Source organism: Calypte anna, chromosome 3 (assembly GCF_003957555.1).
Source record: "Calypte anna isolate BGI_N300 chromosome 3, bCalAnn1_v1.p, whole genome shotgun sequence".
Taxonomy (NCBI): domain Eukaryota; kingdom Metazoa; phylum Chordata; class Aves; order Apodiformes; family Trochilidae; genus Calypte; species Calypte anna.
The window spans coordinates 21,735,200-21,751,944 of NC_044246.1; the positions used below are offsets into that span (position 1 = coordinate 21,735,200).

General features: G+C 43.5%; 1 protein-coding gene across 2 annotated transcripts; it reads left to right on the forward strand.

The window, feature by feature from the left end:
• The first annotated feature begins 432 nt into the window (after positions 1-432).
• Positions 433-15,966, forward strand: UTP25 (UTP25 small subunit processor component). 2 transcript variants are annotated; one of them, XM_030448085.1, is made up of 12 exons: positions 433-639; positions 1,843-1,882; positions 3,028-3,283; positions 4,035-4,247; positions 6,289-6,377; positions 7,730-8,137; positions 9,214-9,433; positions 11,395-11,597; positions 12,795-12,977; positions 14,056-14,168; positions 14,572-14,817; positions 15,610-15,856. In XM_030448085.1, the coding sequence occupies exons 1-12, from the start codon at positions 539-541 to the stop codon at positions 15,854-15,856; spliced, it is 2,319 nt and encodes a 772-aa protein (XP_030303945.1). In that variant the 5' UTR covers positions 433-538. The 2 variants fall into 2 exon arrangements, with proteins under 2 accessions (XP_030303945.1, XP_030303944.1); XM_030448084.1 differs by having other exon boundaries at positions 534-639; positions 4,032-4,247; positions 15,610-15,966.
• The last annotated feature ends 779 nt before the right edge of the window (positions 15,967-16,745 follow it).

Here is a 16,745-nt window from a genome sequence, read left to right on the forward strand (position 1 = left end):
TCCTGGAGCTTCAGCACCTGAGCAGAGCTCAGAAGTCACGATGCATTAATCCCAGCACCGTGACTGTGTGGCAGAACTGCCTAACAGCCAACACCAGGTCCTAGGTAACGGTGTGCATTTTCGGGACGCTGATTTTTAAAACAATTTGGGATATCCTGGGGATACCCTGCCGATATCTTGCCGATATCCTGGGGATACCCTGCCGATATCCCGCCCTCTTTATGTTTGCAGGCACCAGCACCCGCCCCACGCCCGTCACAGAGCGCTGCCCTCGCCCAACGCCGGCCCCACCCGCGCCCAAAGACCGGGCCCGCGGGCTCTCCCTCCTCCCGGGGCCCTCAGACGTGGCTTAAACCAACCGCGGCAGGCCCAATGCCCGGTACCCTTCCCCGCCCCCCCCGGAGGGCAGCGGCCCACAGGTACCGCCGTTGGGCCTGCCGAACCCGCCTCGCCCCGCCCCGCCGTAGGGCAGCGGGGCAGCACGGCAGCGGCCGTAAAGCGCAGTGCAGCGCCCCACGCGTGCGGCTGGGGTCCGGGGATGGGGAAGCGGCGGGGCGGGTGGGAGGCGGTGCGTGGCCTGAGCAAGAGGCAGAAGAAGCACCTGAGGGAGTTCGGGGAGGAGCACCCCTTCTACGACAAGTGAGTGCTGGGGCGGGAGGGAGGTCTCAGGCGGCAGCTCCGACCCCCTCGGCCGACCCGGCTGAGCCGCTTCCACCGCCCTGGGAGGCGCGGACCGGCTGCCCGGGGGTCCCGTCCCGAGTAGCCCCGGGAGCTTCCTCGCACTCTTTCCCAGCTCCTGAGGGAGGGAGGGTTGGAATTGTAGTTTTGCATCGCAGGTTGTGAGCGTGAACTCTGGAAAGGAGCAGAGAGAGCAGGGAATCTGGGCCGGGTGCGTTCGGAGGGACCTCCGGAGGCTGCCGTGGGAAGGGGACAGGGGAGGAGAGGCAGTGAGGGGGCTCTGCTCAGGTACCGGGACGGACCCTCGGCCTGCCCGGGCTCTGGCTTTCCCGCTGCCGGTTCCACAGCCCTTTCTGATCTCCCGAGGACAGCACTGCAGCTCTTGTGTGGCCAGGGCCGGGGCCTTCTCTGCCAGAAAGGGCTGTCTGCTCCTGCTGCCCCGTGGCAGCTGGCGAGGAAGGAGCGGCGTGTCCGAGCTGCGGGGTTTGGTGCTGCTGTGCGGGCTCAGGTGCTGGTGAGGAAGGTGCCAGAGCCCCCGTTGTGTTTGGTGCCTTGTGCCTCCAGCAGCGGGCACGTCCTGGTGAGCTGTCATTTGTGAGAGCCCTGGGACCCTCCCGGCAGCGCCGGTCGGGATGGGAGGCAGGGCCCTGGGATGTGCCCCCCGCTCTGCGGTGCTGCTCTGTCCTGATGGAGACTCCCCATCTCTATCTAAGAGTTGAGGTTTAAGCTCAGCTTGTGCAGTGTCTCGCTGCAGGGTGGCAGACCCAGCGCTGGTTTTGCTGTGGTATCTGCCTTTTCCCCACCTCACAGGTCAGCGTGCAGTGCTCTAGGTGGGTGCTGGCTCTGTTTAACTTTGTTGTACAAACTTCCCTTGTAGTTAGGTTGCTTAGATCACTCTTATCACCTTGTCTTCTGATTAAAGCCAGGTTCTGCTTTAAAATACTTCCCTTCTTGACAAGCTCTAACACTTGAGCACTGAGGCTTCACCATTGCCAGAAAGGGTAAGTGCTGAGTCTGATTCTTAGGGAGAAATACGTGAGACTTTAGATTTAAGCTAACTTCTCTAGGACTTGTGTATCTCACTGATTCCTTCCTTCCCTCTTCTCTTTCATCCTGTGTATAATATCATTTACAGAGTATGATATTTCAGTGCTTTCTTTTCAGGGTGTCTGGGAGACCAGAAGCAACTCAGATCTGTGACCTGGTAATACATTTTTATTTCTTCCTTACTTTCATCTTTGTGTATTTCAGTGAAGTGAAACACTTAGCATTTCACACTGCTGTGTTATTCAGGCTGATTAAGTTGTTCTCTGTAGAAAATCAATGTATAGGAGAAAAAAAAAAAAAAGCTGATTTTTTTTTGTGTGGCTCTGAATTGTGCTTATAACTGTAATACCATGAGAGGGCAGAAGCAGCAGGAAACAAAGTAGCTCCTCCTGGTTTCTTTGCAAATTACTTAGTCAGGGTGAAAATTAAATCATCGTTTAAGTTGTTTTATTAATAAACATAGTGTTGCACAAGTTATGAGATGCTTTTTTCTTTGTTGAAGGAATATTTTAATGCTCATTCCTCTTCACGTTGGCAGTGCTTTGCTTCTCTTTCAGTCAGGATCTGGTAACCTTCTTTATAATCAGATTAACAATACTTCAAAGTTTCAGTGTAGAAAAATTAACTATTTTGGTTCATTTGTTTCCCTTAGCAATTTTGTGCATTAATCTCCTATTTACTATTTTTTCTTTCCTCTTTTTTTTCCTCTTTAGACTAGAGGAGCCAAGAAAAATAAATGGGTCTGTGCTCATACTCCTGGTTTTGCTATAATTTTGACTGTAACCTGGCACACTGCTGTTGGTTTGTGCGACAGAACTGGCTGAGTCTGAGCCAAACCTGACCAGGTTTCTGACAGACTCTTGACAATTATTTCATTTACCTTCCTGAAAGCCAGAAGCATTGAAATTTCATGAGTTCTGTCCCTTGTATGTGTACCCTTATACAATTTTTACTCCATATGTAGTTTTCTTTGGAAAATCCAGTGCCAGTAAATGCACTGTTTGTGGACATCAACTGCCCTCACCCAGCTGAGAATGAAGGAATCAAATTTCATGATGATCCAAGTCAAATCAGAGCTGAACAAGGCACTTCAACCTCAGTCTACCAGGACACTTTCAAAACTGAATAGAGGTGTCCAGCATAAGTATTTGCATGGTGATTTTTTGCAAAATTCTCTTGTATCTACTTAAGGGTAGGACGGGAGAGGGAAGATCTAACATGGGAATTAGAGGCAAGGGTATTTGCCTGCTGCCTAATGGAGTATTACTGATATTGCTGTTATGCTTGTGTTCTCTCTTCCAGTCTGAGAATTCTGATAAGTCGAGTGCAGAAAGTGATTCAGAGACTGAAGTGGAACAGATCTCTGTGTATCACAAGCTCCTGGCTACCCTGAAGACCTCTCCTGAGTCTGAGTCTGAGACTGAGGAAGAGGAAGATGAAAGTGAATCTGAAGAAGCTGGAGTGAGTGAGACAGAACTGGACAGTGATGGGTCCCAGGAGACTGGAGAAGCAGATGGAGGTGAAGAGGATGAGAATGATGCACCAGACCAGGAAGAAGGTAGCTTCTTTTCCTGTGTGTTGGTACATGTTGCTTCAGTTAGAAATTTCAAATAATTTACCTAGGAACCTGGTGTAGACTGACTTGTTGGCTGAGTGCTCTTCTGGCTTGGAGAGTGCTTTGCTCCATAGCCTCTGTGTGGGTGGGGGCAGCAAGCTGCTGAAGGATTTAGCAAGGGAGAAGGTAGCTGTGCTCCTTTTCTGTCAGACTTCCTCAGATGTTGTTTGTGCGGCAGCACAGAGGAAATCCACATGGAGCAGCATAACAGGGGTTCTCAGCCACTCAAGGGAGATGCAAGCTGTTCTCTCACACAGCATCTGGCTTGGCTGCTGCCACCGAGAGGAGGAAAAGGTTTGCCTCATAGCAGAGGAGAGAGTTTGTAAATTGGAAGGAAAACTCTTCCTTTATGATGAGGCATCTTCATTCATGAAGTCTGCAAAGTAACTCTGCCAGAGAGGAGGGAACCTTTTATTTTTGGTTATTCGTGGTCTTCAGAAACTAAAACTTGTGTTCCTGATAGGTTATTTCTTTAATTTTGCCTGGGGAAACATGCATTGTGTTACATGTAACATGTGGCATGCTAGCCCAAAGTCTTCTTTACTGTAGATTACAAAGCTCACTTTTATCTTTTTTGAACAGAGTATTGGGAGAAAAAGAAAAGGTATCTCAAAGGGAAGAGTGTAGGCAGCAAGAGGTAGCTGCAGGTGGTAACTTTTGCAGGAGAATATAATGCATTTCTCTTTCTAAGAAGTCACAGCTGGAGACACATCAGAACAAACACTTGGCCAGAAGCAGGCTGATGACACAGATACTGCTTGTGACCCAAGTCATGGAGCAATCGAGGAGTTCACTGATGTGAAACACGAATCTGAATTTAGCTTGGAAACCAATTTCATGGAAGAGGAGAGTGGTGGTTGCAATGCAGATCAGAGAGACAGCAGTTCTGCACAAGCCATATCAGAAGGTAAAACACAGTATGTTTGTGTTTAGTGGTTGGCCTCTAGTGGAGTGTCTGTAAGCATGTGTAAATGATCAAACAAATGATACACTGTATGGCTTCTGGCTTTTCCCACTACATTATTCATTGTATTGCCCCTGTTTCAGCTGGTTGCATTTGGGAAACTTAACAGTAATGCAGACACATAGCTGAAACATTTGATTTCTGTTGCCTCTGTGGATTGGAATCCATGTGTACTTTCTGTTATGACTAATAAAGCTTGAAATATCAGGAACTGAAGAAAGTGGGTGTGGGGGAGGTTCTCTTCTGTTGCTATTGAATGATAAAAGGCCCTGCAGGCCTGCACTTGGCTGCAGAGGATGTTCTTGGCACAGATAGCACGGGAGATAATCACAAAGCTGACCTGTGAGGCCCTCCTTCACAACTCAGTGGAGTTAGAGGGGAGGATCTGGGCAGCCTGGGGCAGGCGCAGTAATTCAGACAAATGCTCAGGGCTCTCCCAGTTTTGAAGGTTATGCAAAGGAGTCTGACTGCACCAGGATCAGGAAGGCATGAGGCATCAGGAGGACATCTGTGTGATGGCTTTTAAGGGCGTAGCCCGGAATCTCGGTGCCGCAGTGCGCTCATGGATGCGATTGGAGCTCCGGTGTTGGAGTCATCCCACCACGTGTAGCACCAGTAACTGTGTGCACAGATGTGTGATGGTTCAGTGATATGCCACACATTGGCACTTGCAGAGCTTCTATTCGTGTTTCATGCTCTGTGGTTTTAATATCAGATGGCATAGCTTGAGAGAGGGAAATATGTTTGTAGCATCTCTGGTGGTGCTGGCTTCTCAGAGCAGCAGCTGACATGAGATCTGGGAGGCAGTTGATGCATGAAATGCGTGGAAGCATCAGAGGGCCACGTGATAGAAAAAACAGCTCATTCTGGTTACCATGAGACCATTAGCTAGTCTGTTGGCATTGCATTTTAATGAGAACTGGAGCTCTCCAGCTGCACACGAAGTAACCCTATGGCTTTGTTCAACCTCTGCACTACTTTTCAGTGGGTTCCTGTTGCTTACAGAAAATGAGTCACCTGAGGTAGCAGAAAGAGGATTGGTTTCTGCTCTGGGCCCGGGGTCACTAGAATGAAAATGCTTCATATTTTTCGCTCCACTTTATCTGACAATTGTTGGAATTGGTAAAACTCAGCTGAAGAGAGAAGCTGTATTACAGTTAAATGATTCCCAATTCATTTTGTTGCTGGGAAGATTCTCTCAACAGTGACACAATTAGCAAAAGCCTTAAATTTTGCCTGGATAACTTGTAGGTAGGCTATATATTCTTTGGCAAGCACTAGTGTTCTCTAATGAGTTTTCCTTCTGCAGTGAATGCTGCTGTGCTGCAAGGAGTTTATAGGGCTTGGTTTTCAAAGTAAGCTTTGCATGTGACCTGTGCACGACAGTGTCTTTGAATATTGTGTGATTTTACAGTCCCTTGCCTCTCTTCTCTTTCCAAAAAGAAATGCTGATTAGATAAATCAGACTTTCACTCACTTCAGGCAACTTTTTCCTCCCTTCCCCAAAACCTGCCTATTCTTTCTCTTCTTTAACACAAACTGCAATCACATCTCTCTCTAAAGATGCAAAGCCCTGGGTAGAACTGTTTATAAATTAAGGGCAGTAAGTTGAGTCTTTACTATTGGCAGTCTGTTTCACATTTAAAGGATGGATGTGTTGGAGCTTAAGGCACAAAACTGCCACAGTCTTTTCTACTATATATTGCTTTCCTGTCCCACTTTTGTCTTGTGATTGAAAGTTCTAGTACTTCCATAAGTGCTTCTTTTTCTTTTTTTAAAGCAATCTGTCAAATCTGTTCTTTCTGTTCTTGTAGAGAGAGTTTGACATCTTTTCTCTCATCTCCAAGTGCTTTGAAATAACGAGTTTTCACTGTGTTGTTGGCCAGCATGGAAACTGTTCATCTTATTTGCAAATTCATTTTGAAACCTGATTCCAATATCAGCTACAGTTCTCAGGATATTTTCTTGGTTTTGTTATAAATAGATCCATTTAAACTGCACATGGACAAAGAACTTGAAGAAAAAGAAGTAGAAAAAATATCTACGCTCCTTAAAACTTCAAGTCAAAGCAAGGTAACAGTGTTCTTCAGCCAACAAGTGTTCCTAAAGATGTCTTGATTAAAATAACTTTTTTATTATACGAGTTAAGTAGATTCAGAATTGTTATTATTAGCTGTTGGCACTAGAATTGTCAAGATTTTGTCACTGTGTTCTTGCTGAAGTGTTTTCCTCACATAGTGCTAAGCAAGAGTTGAAATCTAAAATCTGCTGTTATGTAGGCATATGGCAACACATCTGAAAAACATAGTTTTAGAGTTTGATCTGTAGTCCCAAACCCACAGTTTTAGTACTCTTGTCCCTAGGTGGAAACAGGACTGGTTTCTGAGAGGTCCAGCACAATGCCAGGGATGTCCTTCACAACTGAACTTGTGAGGTGACCAAATGCAGTCTTAAAAGTACTTGTGATACCCATTGATGTGCTTGCTTCAAGGTGGCTGTGTCTCTCTACACATTTACAAGCCAGTACAGAGGAATTTAATGCTTAACTTTATTAATACTGGAAATAATAGGTAAATTAGAGTACTAGAAAACAACCTCATTTCCTGAGAGGGAATATTGGTTTTCAGAATGCTAATTTTTAGACAAACCTTTGCTTCCTAACTTTTTCTCATGAGATTTTTGTTTTGGAGGGTTGCCTTGCATTCTGGTCAGCCATATGCTGGGTGACATTCTTTGGAAGGTATCCAGTGGTTAGTCAGAAAGAAAGAAAGCTGTGATTTTAAATTTTTTTCTTCTTCTTTGCAATATGGTAGCCAAAAATACCAATGCCATCTGAAGCAGTGCGTGATGTATTTTGGTGAACTTGGTGTAGCTAGTTTATGGAGATAGGGAGGGACAATCCCGTAGCAGATGGCTTAAAGTTTATAGAGTTTCCCCCAATACACTTGAGAGCTTTAGTCCTCAAAATCAGACTCCTAGCGAGACTGCCTCTAGCAACTGATTCACAACTTCAGAGTTTAGTCCCTAATGGGGTTTCAGTTTCATCTTTAAACAAAGTGCATACCTCAGTGCAGCTGATCTATAAGTGTAGCCAGATTCCAAGATTCTCATCCACTGATTGGCTGGATGGGCAAGGCAGAAGTGACACCCTTCCTCTTCCTTGCTTTTCTCATCCATAAAATGAGGACAGTTATAGGTGCATCACTGCATTCATATCTACTGAGCTCAAGTTTAGTGTTATCTACCATGGTAGACTCCAAGGAAGAGGTTGAATATTGAAAAATCTATTTCAACTTGTATTATGAAAAGATGATTTCTCAAAATTTCATTACTTTGCTTAAACTGCCAGCTGTGGTGATGTGCTTTTAAGTGTACTAAGTTTGGTGCATGTGACTCCTCTTTGTGTTTGTTTTTTTTCTTTTCAGTGGCCGAGGCTGGGCCAACTAACTTTTTCTTCCACTTTGGAACATAAAACTTTGAAAGCAGACAAAGAAGTTGATATGAAACAGCTTCATCTTCACAAGCCTTTAGAATCCACTTGGCCAAAAGTGAATAAACAATTTCTGTCCTCAATGAACAAACCAAGCGATGCCTCTTTTACCCCGTTACAAAGAGAGCTCTTCTGTATCATGAGTACATACAGGGACTTGTTCTACCCAGAGAGCAATGCTCTGACAAATGGAGAAGAAATCCGACATGCTTACTGTTTGCATGCCTTGAACCACGTTCTGAAGGCAAATGCCCAGGTGCTCAGTAACAATGCCAAACGAAGAGACCAAAAGCCAGGAGCTGCTAATGATGACTACAGGGATCAAGGTCTAACTAGACCTAAGGTAAGAGAGATTTCTTGATGTGATTCCCCCATCCCCACCCTGGCTGTCTGCTCAGGCTGTATAAACATACTGGTAATTTATCTAGAAGTATTTCTTTTCCTGCTATCTCACATGACTTGTCCCTGGGCCTGTAACTTTCCACAGCCCTTTATTGTGCCTGGAAGTCTTCTGCTGTGGCCAGGGCAAATACCCTGCCAGAAGCAGTGAGCACAGGGGTGTTAGCCAGCCTGTTTCTGTGCTGAGCTGTGTGTTTGACTTCTCTTTTTCTTTGCCCCCCTGTCACTACAGACTGGTATGTTGCCTTTTCCTGCCTCTGTTTCTAACACTACCAGAACAGAAAGGTGCCTCCACATTGATCTTTGGTGTTAGTGCAGCTAGAGTAGGCTGTCACCCAGTGTGGGATATCCCATGGATTTTTTTGTCCTTATGGACTCTCCTGTGTGGAAAGATCTTCCTGTACCTGGGAGACCTCAGGGAATCCCAGTCCTGTGCTCAAGGCCACCTGTAATAGTTGGTGGAGCAGGCTTCAGGGCTCCCTGGATTCTGAGAGCACACGCTCATGGATAACCTGGTGGCTTCAACTGGGGTCAGCCTAGTTGGTGGTGTCAGTTGCCTATTGAACAGTTTCAAAGTTAGGTTTCAGTATTTGCTGCACATCTGGCAAATGCTTTTGGTTTCTGTGTTGACTCTCCAGTGTCTGTATTTCAGAGTGCTGTGCAGAGGCTGTTGCCCCCCATCCAGAAGCTAACTTTTGACCTTCTCTGTGTATTGTGGCAGCTCCTGCTTGCCTGGGGGCGTAGGGAGAACAGGAGAATGTGCTTTGTTTTCCACATCCCTGTAATGGTACCCTGGGTGTGAGATGGGGAACCAAACTGGGCTGCTGGCCAGTACCTATTGATGAGCACACTGTGTCCCAGCACAGCCTCCCTCCTTGATGCATGTCAGGATTGTTTTGTTTTGATTGTTGGGATGCCCCTGGGGACAGATCTCAGTAAAAGAAAACTACTTAACCTATAATTAACTCTTAAGTGTTCCTATTTTAAGGGTTATTCTTTTGTAACTGTAAATCTACACAGGTACTGATGGTGGTGCCATTCAGGGAGAGTGCTTTGCGAATTGTCCATATTTTCATCAGTCTTCTTGAAGTGAATGACAGAAAAAAAATAGATGTAAGTAATAAAAAGCGCTTCAAAGGGGAGTTTGGTTTTGACCCAGAAGAGAAGCCCCCCAACCTGAAAAGGCCTGAAGACTATGAAGCTGTCTTTGCTGGCAACATTGATGACCACTTCAGAATTGGTAATGACCTACTGAACAGATTATTTTTATCTGGTAAAGAACCGAGAAGTAACAAGTTGTTCCTAAATGTCTACGAGCTACCAGGACTGGAGGTTTTGGTTAGAATTTAGGCTCTACAATGTGCATGCTAGTTTTAGACAGGCAACTTGGATTTTCCTGAAAACCTTTCTTGCCTTGCCAAAACTGGAAAAGAAAGGAAGAGAAAAAACAAAAGTAATGATTTTTCGTGTCAAGATCAGAATCACTGAATTCAATGATTGGTTTATTGTAGCAGGACTATTCACACCTGATTTTAGAGGATAGCCATGATTATGCAGCCTAACCCATATCTTTTGGGTCTAGTTAGCTTATTCATAATCTCTTGTAATCAGCAATGATTAGAACAAAACTAAAGCTCAGTTCTAAACAAAATGGTTTTCTACTGTGCTGCCTACGGCTTTCCTGAAATCAAAGGGATACCCAGCAAGTTGCACTGTTGGACAAGCAGCAAGTTTTAGACTGTTTCATAATATTGTAATCTCATGCTGTTTGAGTAACTCGGTGTGCAGAGAATTAGCTAGTAACTTGGTTCCTGGAATTGCCAGAATGAGTAGGCAGTTTTTCTAACTTAACTTGACAGATCAGAAGCTTTTGAAATCACTGTCCCTTGAAAGATAAATTGGCATCCCAGGAGGTTTGATGACAGTGGAATATGCAAGCAGGTCCCACTCAGTCTTTCTTCCTCCCCCAGTGAATATCTTTCTGGCTGAGAGCATCTTACTTTCAGTCCTCTCCCATACCCCAGGCTGCTTGACCCACTTGTTAGGTGTGAAGAAACGCTTGAGGAAACTTTCAGTGCTGTTACTTGCAGAAGCAAATCATAGAAGCTGAATAATTATTCTTTCTTACTGTGCTTTACACCCTGTAACTTCTGCATCTAATATAAAACACAATTGTTATGCTGTACTAAAAACACCTTTCTGTATTTTCCAGTGGAAGAAAAACTTCTTGATGTTATTAAGCTGTGTATATGCTGTGAACAGTGAAATTTTCTGGGACATTAAACCAGTTGTGATCTCCCCTCCCCATTGTTATAATTGGGTTAAAATAGATAGCAGGAGGGGTCCCTGCTGATACCTGTAAAATTCTTGAAAGTGCTGTGCCCAGGGTAGTTCTCTTCACACAGAGAGGGAGAGAATTTCAAGAAACCCCTTTCTGGGGCAGAATGTAGCAGATGGTTTCAATACAGCCTGAACTAACTGGATTTTTAAGATCAGAAAACAAGTCCTGGCAATGTTGTTATGTATTTAAAGCACAGGTAACAAACACCTTTGATTCCTTCCTTTTTCTTTCTATAACATGAGAGGTGATGCATAAGCCTGTTCAGCACGTGCACCACAACATGTGGTGTGAGGAGCAATGCTAGGGAAGGTGCAAGACTGGTGACACTTGCAGTTGTTGTCACATTAAGAACATTTTCCTTGTGTTTTAGTAGGACTCATGGCCATGGGAATAAAGGCAGCTTGTAGGTGAGGTCCACACTGAATCTTTCATGATGGATAAAAGTAGCAAATACTGTAGTACCTCATGGCAGAGAGCAAAGTCTAGGATTTAGGGAGAAGTTCATGATTTCTCCCTTTTTAATTTTTTTTCCCCTTAAGTGCTTCACCTCCCTCAACCCCCTTTTTAGCAGAAGATCACAAAAAATGTGTTTCATTCAAAATATGTTGCCCAGGCTATGAAAAAATCTGGAACAAAGTAGCACTGAAAGAGTTTGCTGAACTTCATGAAAAACTGCCAAATGCTTGTCAAATGGGGATGGGATGGGAAAGAGTTTCAGACAGATTGGTTTTGTCCAGCTGTAATCAGTATACACATAAGTAGTATGTGTTATGGGGAAGAAGATACAGGGAGTTGCTATTACAGAGCCTGCTGGAAGAAAATGGTTAACTAAGAAAATGCTGTTGATTGTTGTTGGACAGGGGTTGCAATTCTTCAGAAGAGTATGAGACTCTATGCACCATTTTACTCATCGGATATCATCATTGCTTCTCCCCTGGGTCTGAGAACTATTATTGGTGCAGAGGGAGAGAAGAAAAGAGATTTTGATTTCCTATCATCAATAGAAATTCTCATCATTGATCAAGCAGATATTTTCCTGATGCAGAATTGGGAACACGTTCTGGTGCGTTTTCCATATGTATTAATTTTTGTGCTGTACTGTGCCTCTTTAGTCTGATATAACTTAGTTTTGGCAGTGAACAGTTTTTTTTTATTTTTTTTTTTACCAATTCAATTCCAGATGTGTATGGTTGTTCCTTTTCCTCCCTCCACCCTGATATTTTCCCTATACTAAGAATATTCTTTATTCAGATTTTGGGTAGTATTCAGCACCTGTTCCCCATAAATCTTAGTGTTTGGTGTTTTAGTGGCATATTCCATCAAAGCTTTTTTTTTTGACAGTTTTAATTATCTTGCAGGATGAGATAATGATGATTCCTTTAATCACATCTGGGACAAAATATGCCAGCTGTCTGACTGCCCTGTGTCTCACTCAGTTTGCAGCCATGTGAGGAATCTGTCCAGCCCAATTCACATTCCTCCACAGAGCAGTAGGAGCTGGTGTTTGTATCTCCAGAGTCAGTGGAGCCAAAGCATTAAATGTGTCTGAAGTTAAGGGATTTTCCTCTACACATAATGAAAATACTGCAGTGTGCAGTAGTACCCATGCTTCTTGGCTTTTGGTTAATAAAAGTTTTCAAGGTTGACAAGTTATGGGGGAGGTGGGTTCCACTTCAAAAAATCTTTGAAGTACCTGGATCATGTGTTTTGACAGCCTGATGTTTACCTGTGTATTTTGGAGGAGTCCAAAATGTGCCTTGTTTCTTTGGGAGTCCCAGGAAAGGCACATCAGCCTACAGGATATCTACAGGATCTGTCTTGAAGCCTGTTTCCTGTTTTTTCCTTTGGGTACAACTGCCTCCTAAGCAGTGCCTGCAGTGCCAGTCCTACGCTTCACTCAGTGAGGCTAAAATGAGCTGAATTTCTTCACTTGCACCCAAACTCTCCCTGAGTGATGGGAACTGCACTTGAGCTTCTCTTAGCTCGGAAAATTTGTCTTAAATCTCAAAAATCATGATACTTGCCCCATGGGAGAAGATTGGAAGCAAAGGTTACCAGTGACTAAAGTGATAGTAGCTTTCAGTTCTGTGGCAGGAAATGAAGTAAATTTCCCCTGCTGTGGTCAGTAAATTCTAGATCACTACCATTTTGTACTCTGTGCTGTCTTGCTTCTCCATGCCTGCTTCCTCACTGGAGTTAAGGCTCTTGCAGTCTGGGTGCAGGGGTGTCTGTAACAATGTGTTTCCATCTCTCCATGTAGCACCTCATGAAGCACATCAACCTGCTGCCTCTGGATTCCCACGGGGTAGACTTCTCCCGAGTGCGAATGCTGAATCTCAATAACTGGTCCAAGTTCTACCGCCAGACACTGCTGTTCAGTGCCCTTCAGGATCCCCAGATTAACTCCATCTTCAACAAACACTGCTTCAATTATGTGGGGCAGGTGAGGTCGGAGATGAGCTGAAAGCTACCTTTGAAATGCTGGTGTTTAAATGGGGAGAGGAACAGAAAACCAGTTCCCAGTGCATGGGAAAATTCTGTAACTCTGTTGTGGAAAGGCTGCCCGTGTCCTGGTCACTGCCATTCCTGAGTATTTCAGTCTGAATCTCCATCTGCCACGTGATAATGTCTAATGCTGTGCCAAAGGCAAGAGGAGGTCCTCTTCTTATACTTATTATACTTATTTGATAAGTACAATGCTTTTATTTATTTTGAATTGATACTTATTTGATCCTTTTCTTTCATGGGAAACTGTTTCATCTCAGAAACATGATTTTATTTTTTCTTAATCTGACACAAAAAGTTGTGTTACTAATTTTGTTGTTAAACTGGGAGTTTGCCTGCTCCCTTTTTTTTTCTTTTTTTTTTTTTCCTCCTACTGTATAAGAAGCACAAACTGCTATTACTTTGAAAGAAACAGGAAAAGTGAAAATCTGTTTCACTCACTCCAGGAGTCCAGCCTGGACTTTCCCAGGGCTGCCCTGCAGCCTCGGTGGTGACGTGAGAGTTATTGGGGGGAAAGGAGGGAGCAATGTGGTTTCCATTTTCCTGTATATTTGCATATATTTGGTAATTTTTCCTATTTATCATTACTGTTTCATTAAAGTTGTGTAGTTTAGTTTCCAACCCATAAGTCTCTCTCCCTTATTCTCTCTCCTTTCTTTATCAAGGAGGAGAGAGAGATTAATAGAGAGCGTCTGTTACTCGGTTTAATTGCTGGGCCAGTGTTAAACCATGACAGATTTATTGGATTTTTTGGAGTGTTATCTCCGAAATCTGTGAAAAAGTTAAAAAAGTAAAAATCATATAGTTTTCAAATATATGGAAGTCAGAGCAGAAGCAGTGGTTGTAGATATTTAGCAGGTCTGGTGTGTGTGTATGTGCATCTGTTTTTGTGTTGGAGCCTTCCTAAAAGCAGCTTTGTGTGTTGCTTTCAGATGTGAGTTACAAGCAGAGAGCTGGCTGGGGTGGGGCTGCCTCTGAAGTGCTGCTCTTCTGAGCATCCTGCTTTCTTCTCACAGGTGGCTGTTCGCAATGTCCCGCTCAGTGGCTCCATCAGCCATGTTGTGGTCCAGCTTCCTCATGTTTTTCGAAGGCTAGAAGCTGAAAATTCAACTTCTGTAATAGATACAAGGTACTCTGTGCTCCAGACTATTTTGCTATACCCTGATGACTTCAAGTTCTGTTTTAGTTGAGCATACCATTTCCTGCAGAGCACACTGTGATTAACTATGCCTTCAATAGTCTTCAGGTACAGGCTAGGCTTTGCACAGGTAGAGGTTTATAACTTCTTAGCAAAAGCTCTGGAGAATAAATTCTGGGAAAGGAATCTCAGTCTTTACCATAACCGTGTAGTACTGATAAGCTTTTTTGCCTCTTATCCTCCTTGTGTGTAGAAGTCTAATGATGTTAAAAAAGGAAAAACACAATGAAAAATCTTCTGTAGTCTGTTGTCTGGTGAGATTCCTGTTTGGGGTTGTGTCAGTATTGGAAAGGTGAGTGTTATCTCTGGTTAAAATATACTTTTCTTACCTCAGATTCCAGTTTTTCATCAACCAGGTTTTGCCTGAGTACCGTGATGCCATCATGTCACACACACTCATTTTTGTTCCGTCGTATTTTGACTTCGTGCGCCTTCGAAATTACTTCAAGAAAGAAGATCTGAATTTTACTCACATTTGTGAATACACTAAAAAGGCTGCTGTCTGCAGAGCAAGACATTTCTTTCTCAAGGGAGAGAAGCAGTTTTTATTGTTTACTGAGCGCTTCCACTTTTATAAAAGGTGAGTTGTGGACATTTTTCCTTTGAGTTGCGTGTGTGCTGGTTTGGAAGTAGAGTCTGACCTTAATCATAGATGGGCTATATTGCTTTCTGAATCTGTTGGATCTCTCTGAGGACTTCTTTGACTGAAGTAAGAGCTTTTCAGTTTGCTTTAAAATGTTTGCATGTTGTCAGCAGTCCCTTGCAGAGACTCTAATACTTTGGCATGCACAGGGTGTTGTTATTCAGGAAGGTAAGTGCTGCCAAATTCCACTGATGTCAGAATCGAATGATATAGATTGTAAAATAGGATTCATTGTGCCTTTTATTTGTGTTCATCTGTGCCACAATAATTATATAAAGTTCTGGAAAGGGTATGTAATTGGTTCAGTAATTCAATACAGCAAACTGAGTCCACCTGGAAATTTTGCTGTGTCCTGACTGGAGCTGTTTAAATGGAACAGTATTTTATATTATCAGAAGATGTGTTGGCAAGTATGAGAAGTTTCATGATGCTCAGTCTGATCAAGATTCAGTGGCTTAAAATCCAAGCCAAAGAGGCTGAATGCAGAAATTGGTAGTGTCTGCACATCAGAGGAAATTATCATGCCTGGCAGCATTAGATATTTCTCCTTTAAATTCCACATCTGTGTTAACTTTAGTCTTCAGTCTATGACACAGGGCTTGTAGTGAGCTTCATGCACTGAAGTTAATGGAAACCAGAAGAGTTGAGATGGGATTGATGCTTTCATGTTCACACTTTGCACAGGTTGGCAATAAAGTTGCTTTTTTCTTTTTTTTTTTCATACTACAGGTATACCATAAAAGGCATTAGGAACCTCATTTTCTATGAGTTACCAACCTACTCCCACTTCTACAGTGAGATTTGTAATATGATGAAGGCCACAGACAATGGAGTAGATGCTACATGGACATGTACTGTGCTGTACTCCAAGTATGATGCTCAGAAGCTGTCTGCAGTGGTTGGCATAGATCGCACAGCTCAAATGCTACAGTCTAAGAAAACCGTGCACCTCTTTGTTACAGGAGAAAACGAATAAGTGATACTGCAGACTAGATGACTGGCAGGACCTGGATTTTACTCCTAATGCACTTTCTGCTGTTGCTTTTTTAAAAAAAACATTAAACTTTTTACTACCTTTTACTTAAATATTCTGTTGAAATCATTCATATAGTAGTAAATGTATTTTGGAACCCTGTCCAACAAGAAACAAAGGATGTCATTCAAGAGAGCAGGGCTTGGGGGTTTCTTCTGTAGAGAAACAATCAATTCAAAACTCTTCTTGTACATAGCTAAAACTCACTATGGGGTAGGAGCTATGGTTTTGTGGTTTAGTTGGGTTTCTTTCCCTGAGTGACTTAAGTATTTCTGTCTCTTACTTAAAACAGCTGTGGTGGCCTGTCACTTTTACTAGGGGCAAGTTTTTCCAAAGGAAAACAGATTTGAACTTGGCAGGCAGAAGACCCTAAGGCATGAATAAGCCCCCTTACCTCCAATCATCACTGTAGAGCACAAAACCAGGTGGTGCAGCTGTAAATACCCGTGTTCTTACATCTCACACCATGGATGGAATTTGTTTGATTTTTCTTTCCTCTGAATGGTTGCTGATGGACTGTATGGAAGGGTCATGGTGCTGCCTCTTTGTTCTTCTTCACAGAAGCTGAACCTAATTTCAAAGAAGCTAGAAGCAGAGAGGAGTATTTGTAAGCATGTGCTAGAAACATCCATCCTGTGATAAGCTTTGAGGGAGTTACTGGCTGGGAAGCTTTAATAAATATAACAAAGTGAATCTGAGTAAACTCACAGGCACATAACTTTAGCCAATTTTTCATCATATTCATTCCTTTGTTTCTCAGAGGCTATGAACTCATACTAGTTGAAGTCCTGGAACCATTTACTAGACATGCAAATCCATGCAGTTCCTTGCT

What these genes read in the sequence shown, in the direction of transcription:
- UTP25 (XM_030448084.1), top strand. Translation starts at nt 539, where the DNA reads ATGGGGAAGCGGCGGGGCGGGTGGGAGGCGGTGCGTGGCCTGAGCAAG. An exon ending in AAGGTCTAACTAGACCTAAG is followed by an intron (nt 8,138 to 9,213) that starts GTAAGAGAGATT and finishes AAATCTACACAG; the next exon opens with GTACTGATGGTGGTGCCATT. An exon ending in AGAATTGGGAACACGTTCTG is followed by an intron (nt 11,598 to 12,794) that starts GTGCGTTTTCCA and finishes CTCTCCATGTAG; the next exon opens with CACCTCATGAAGCACATCAA.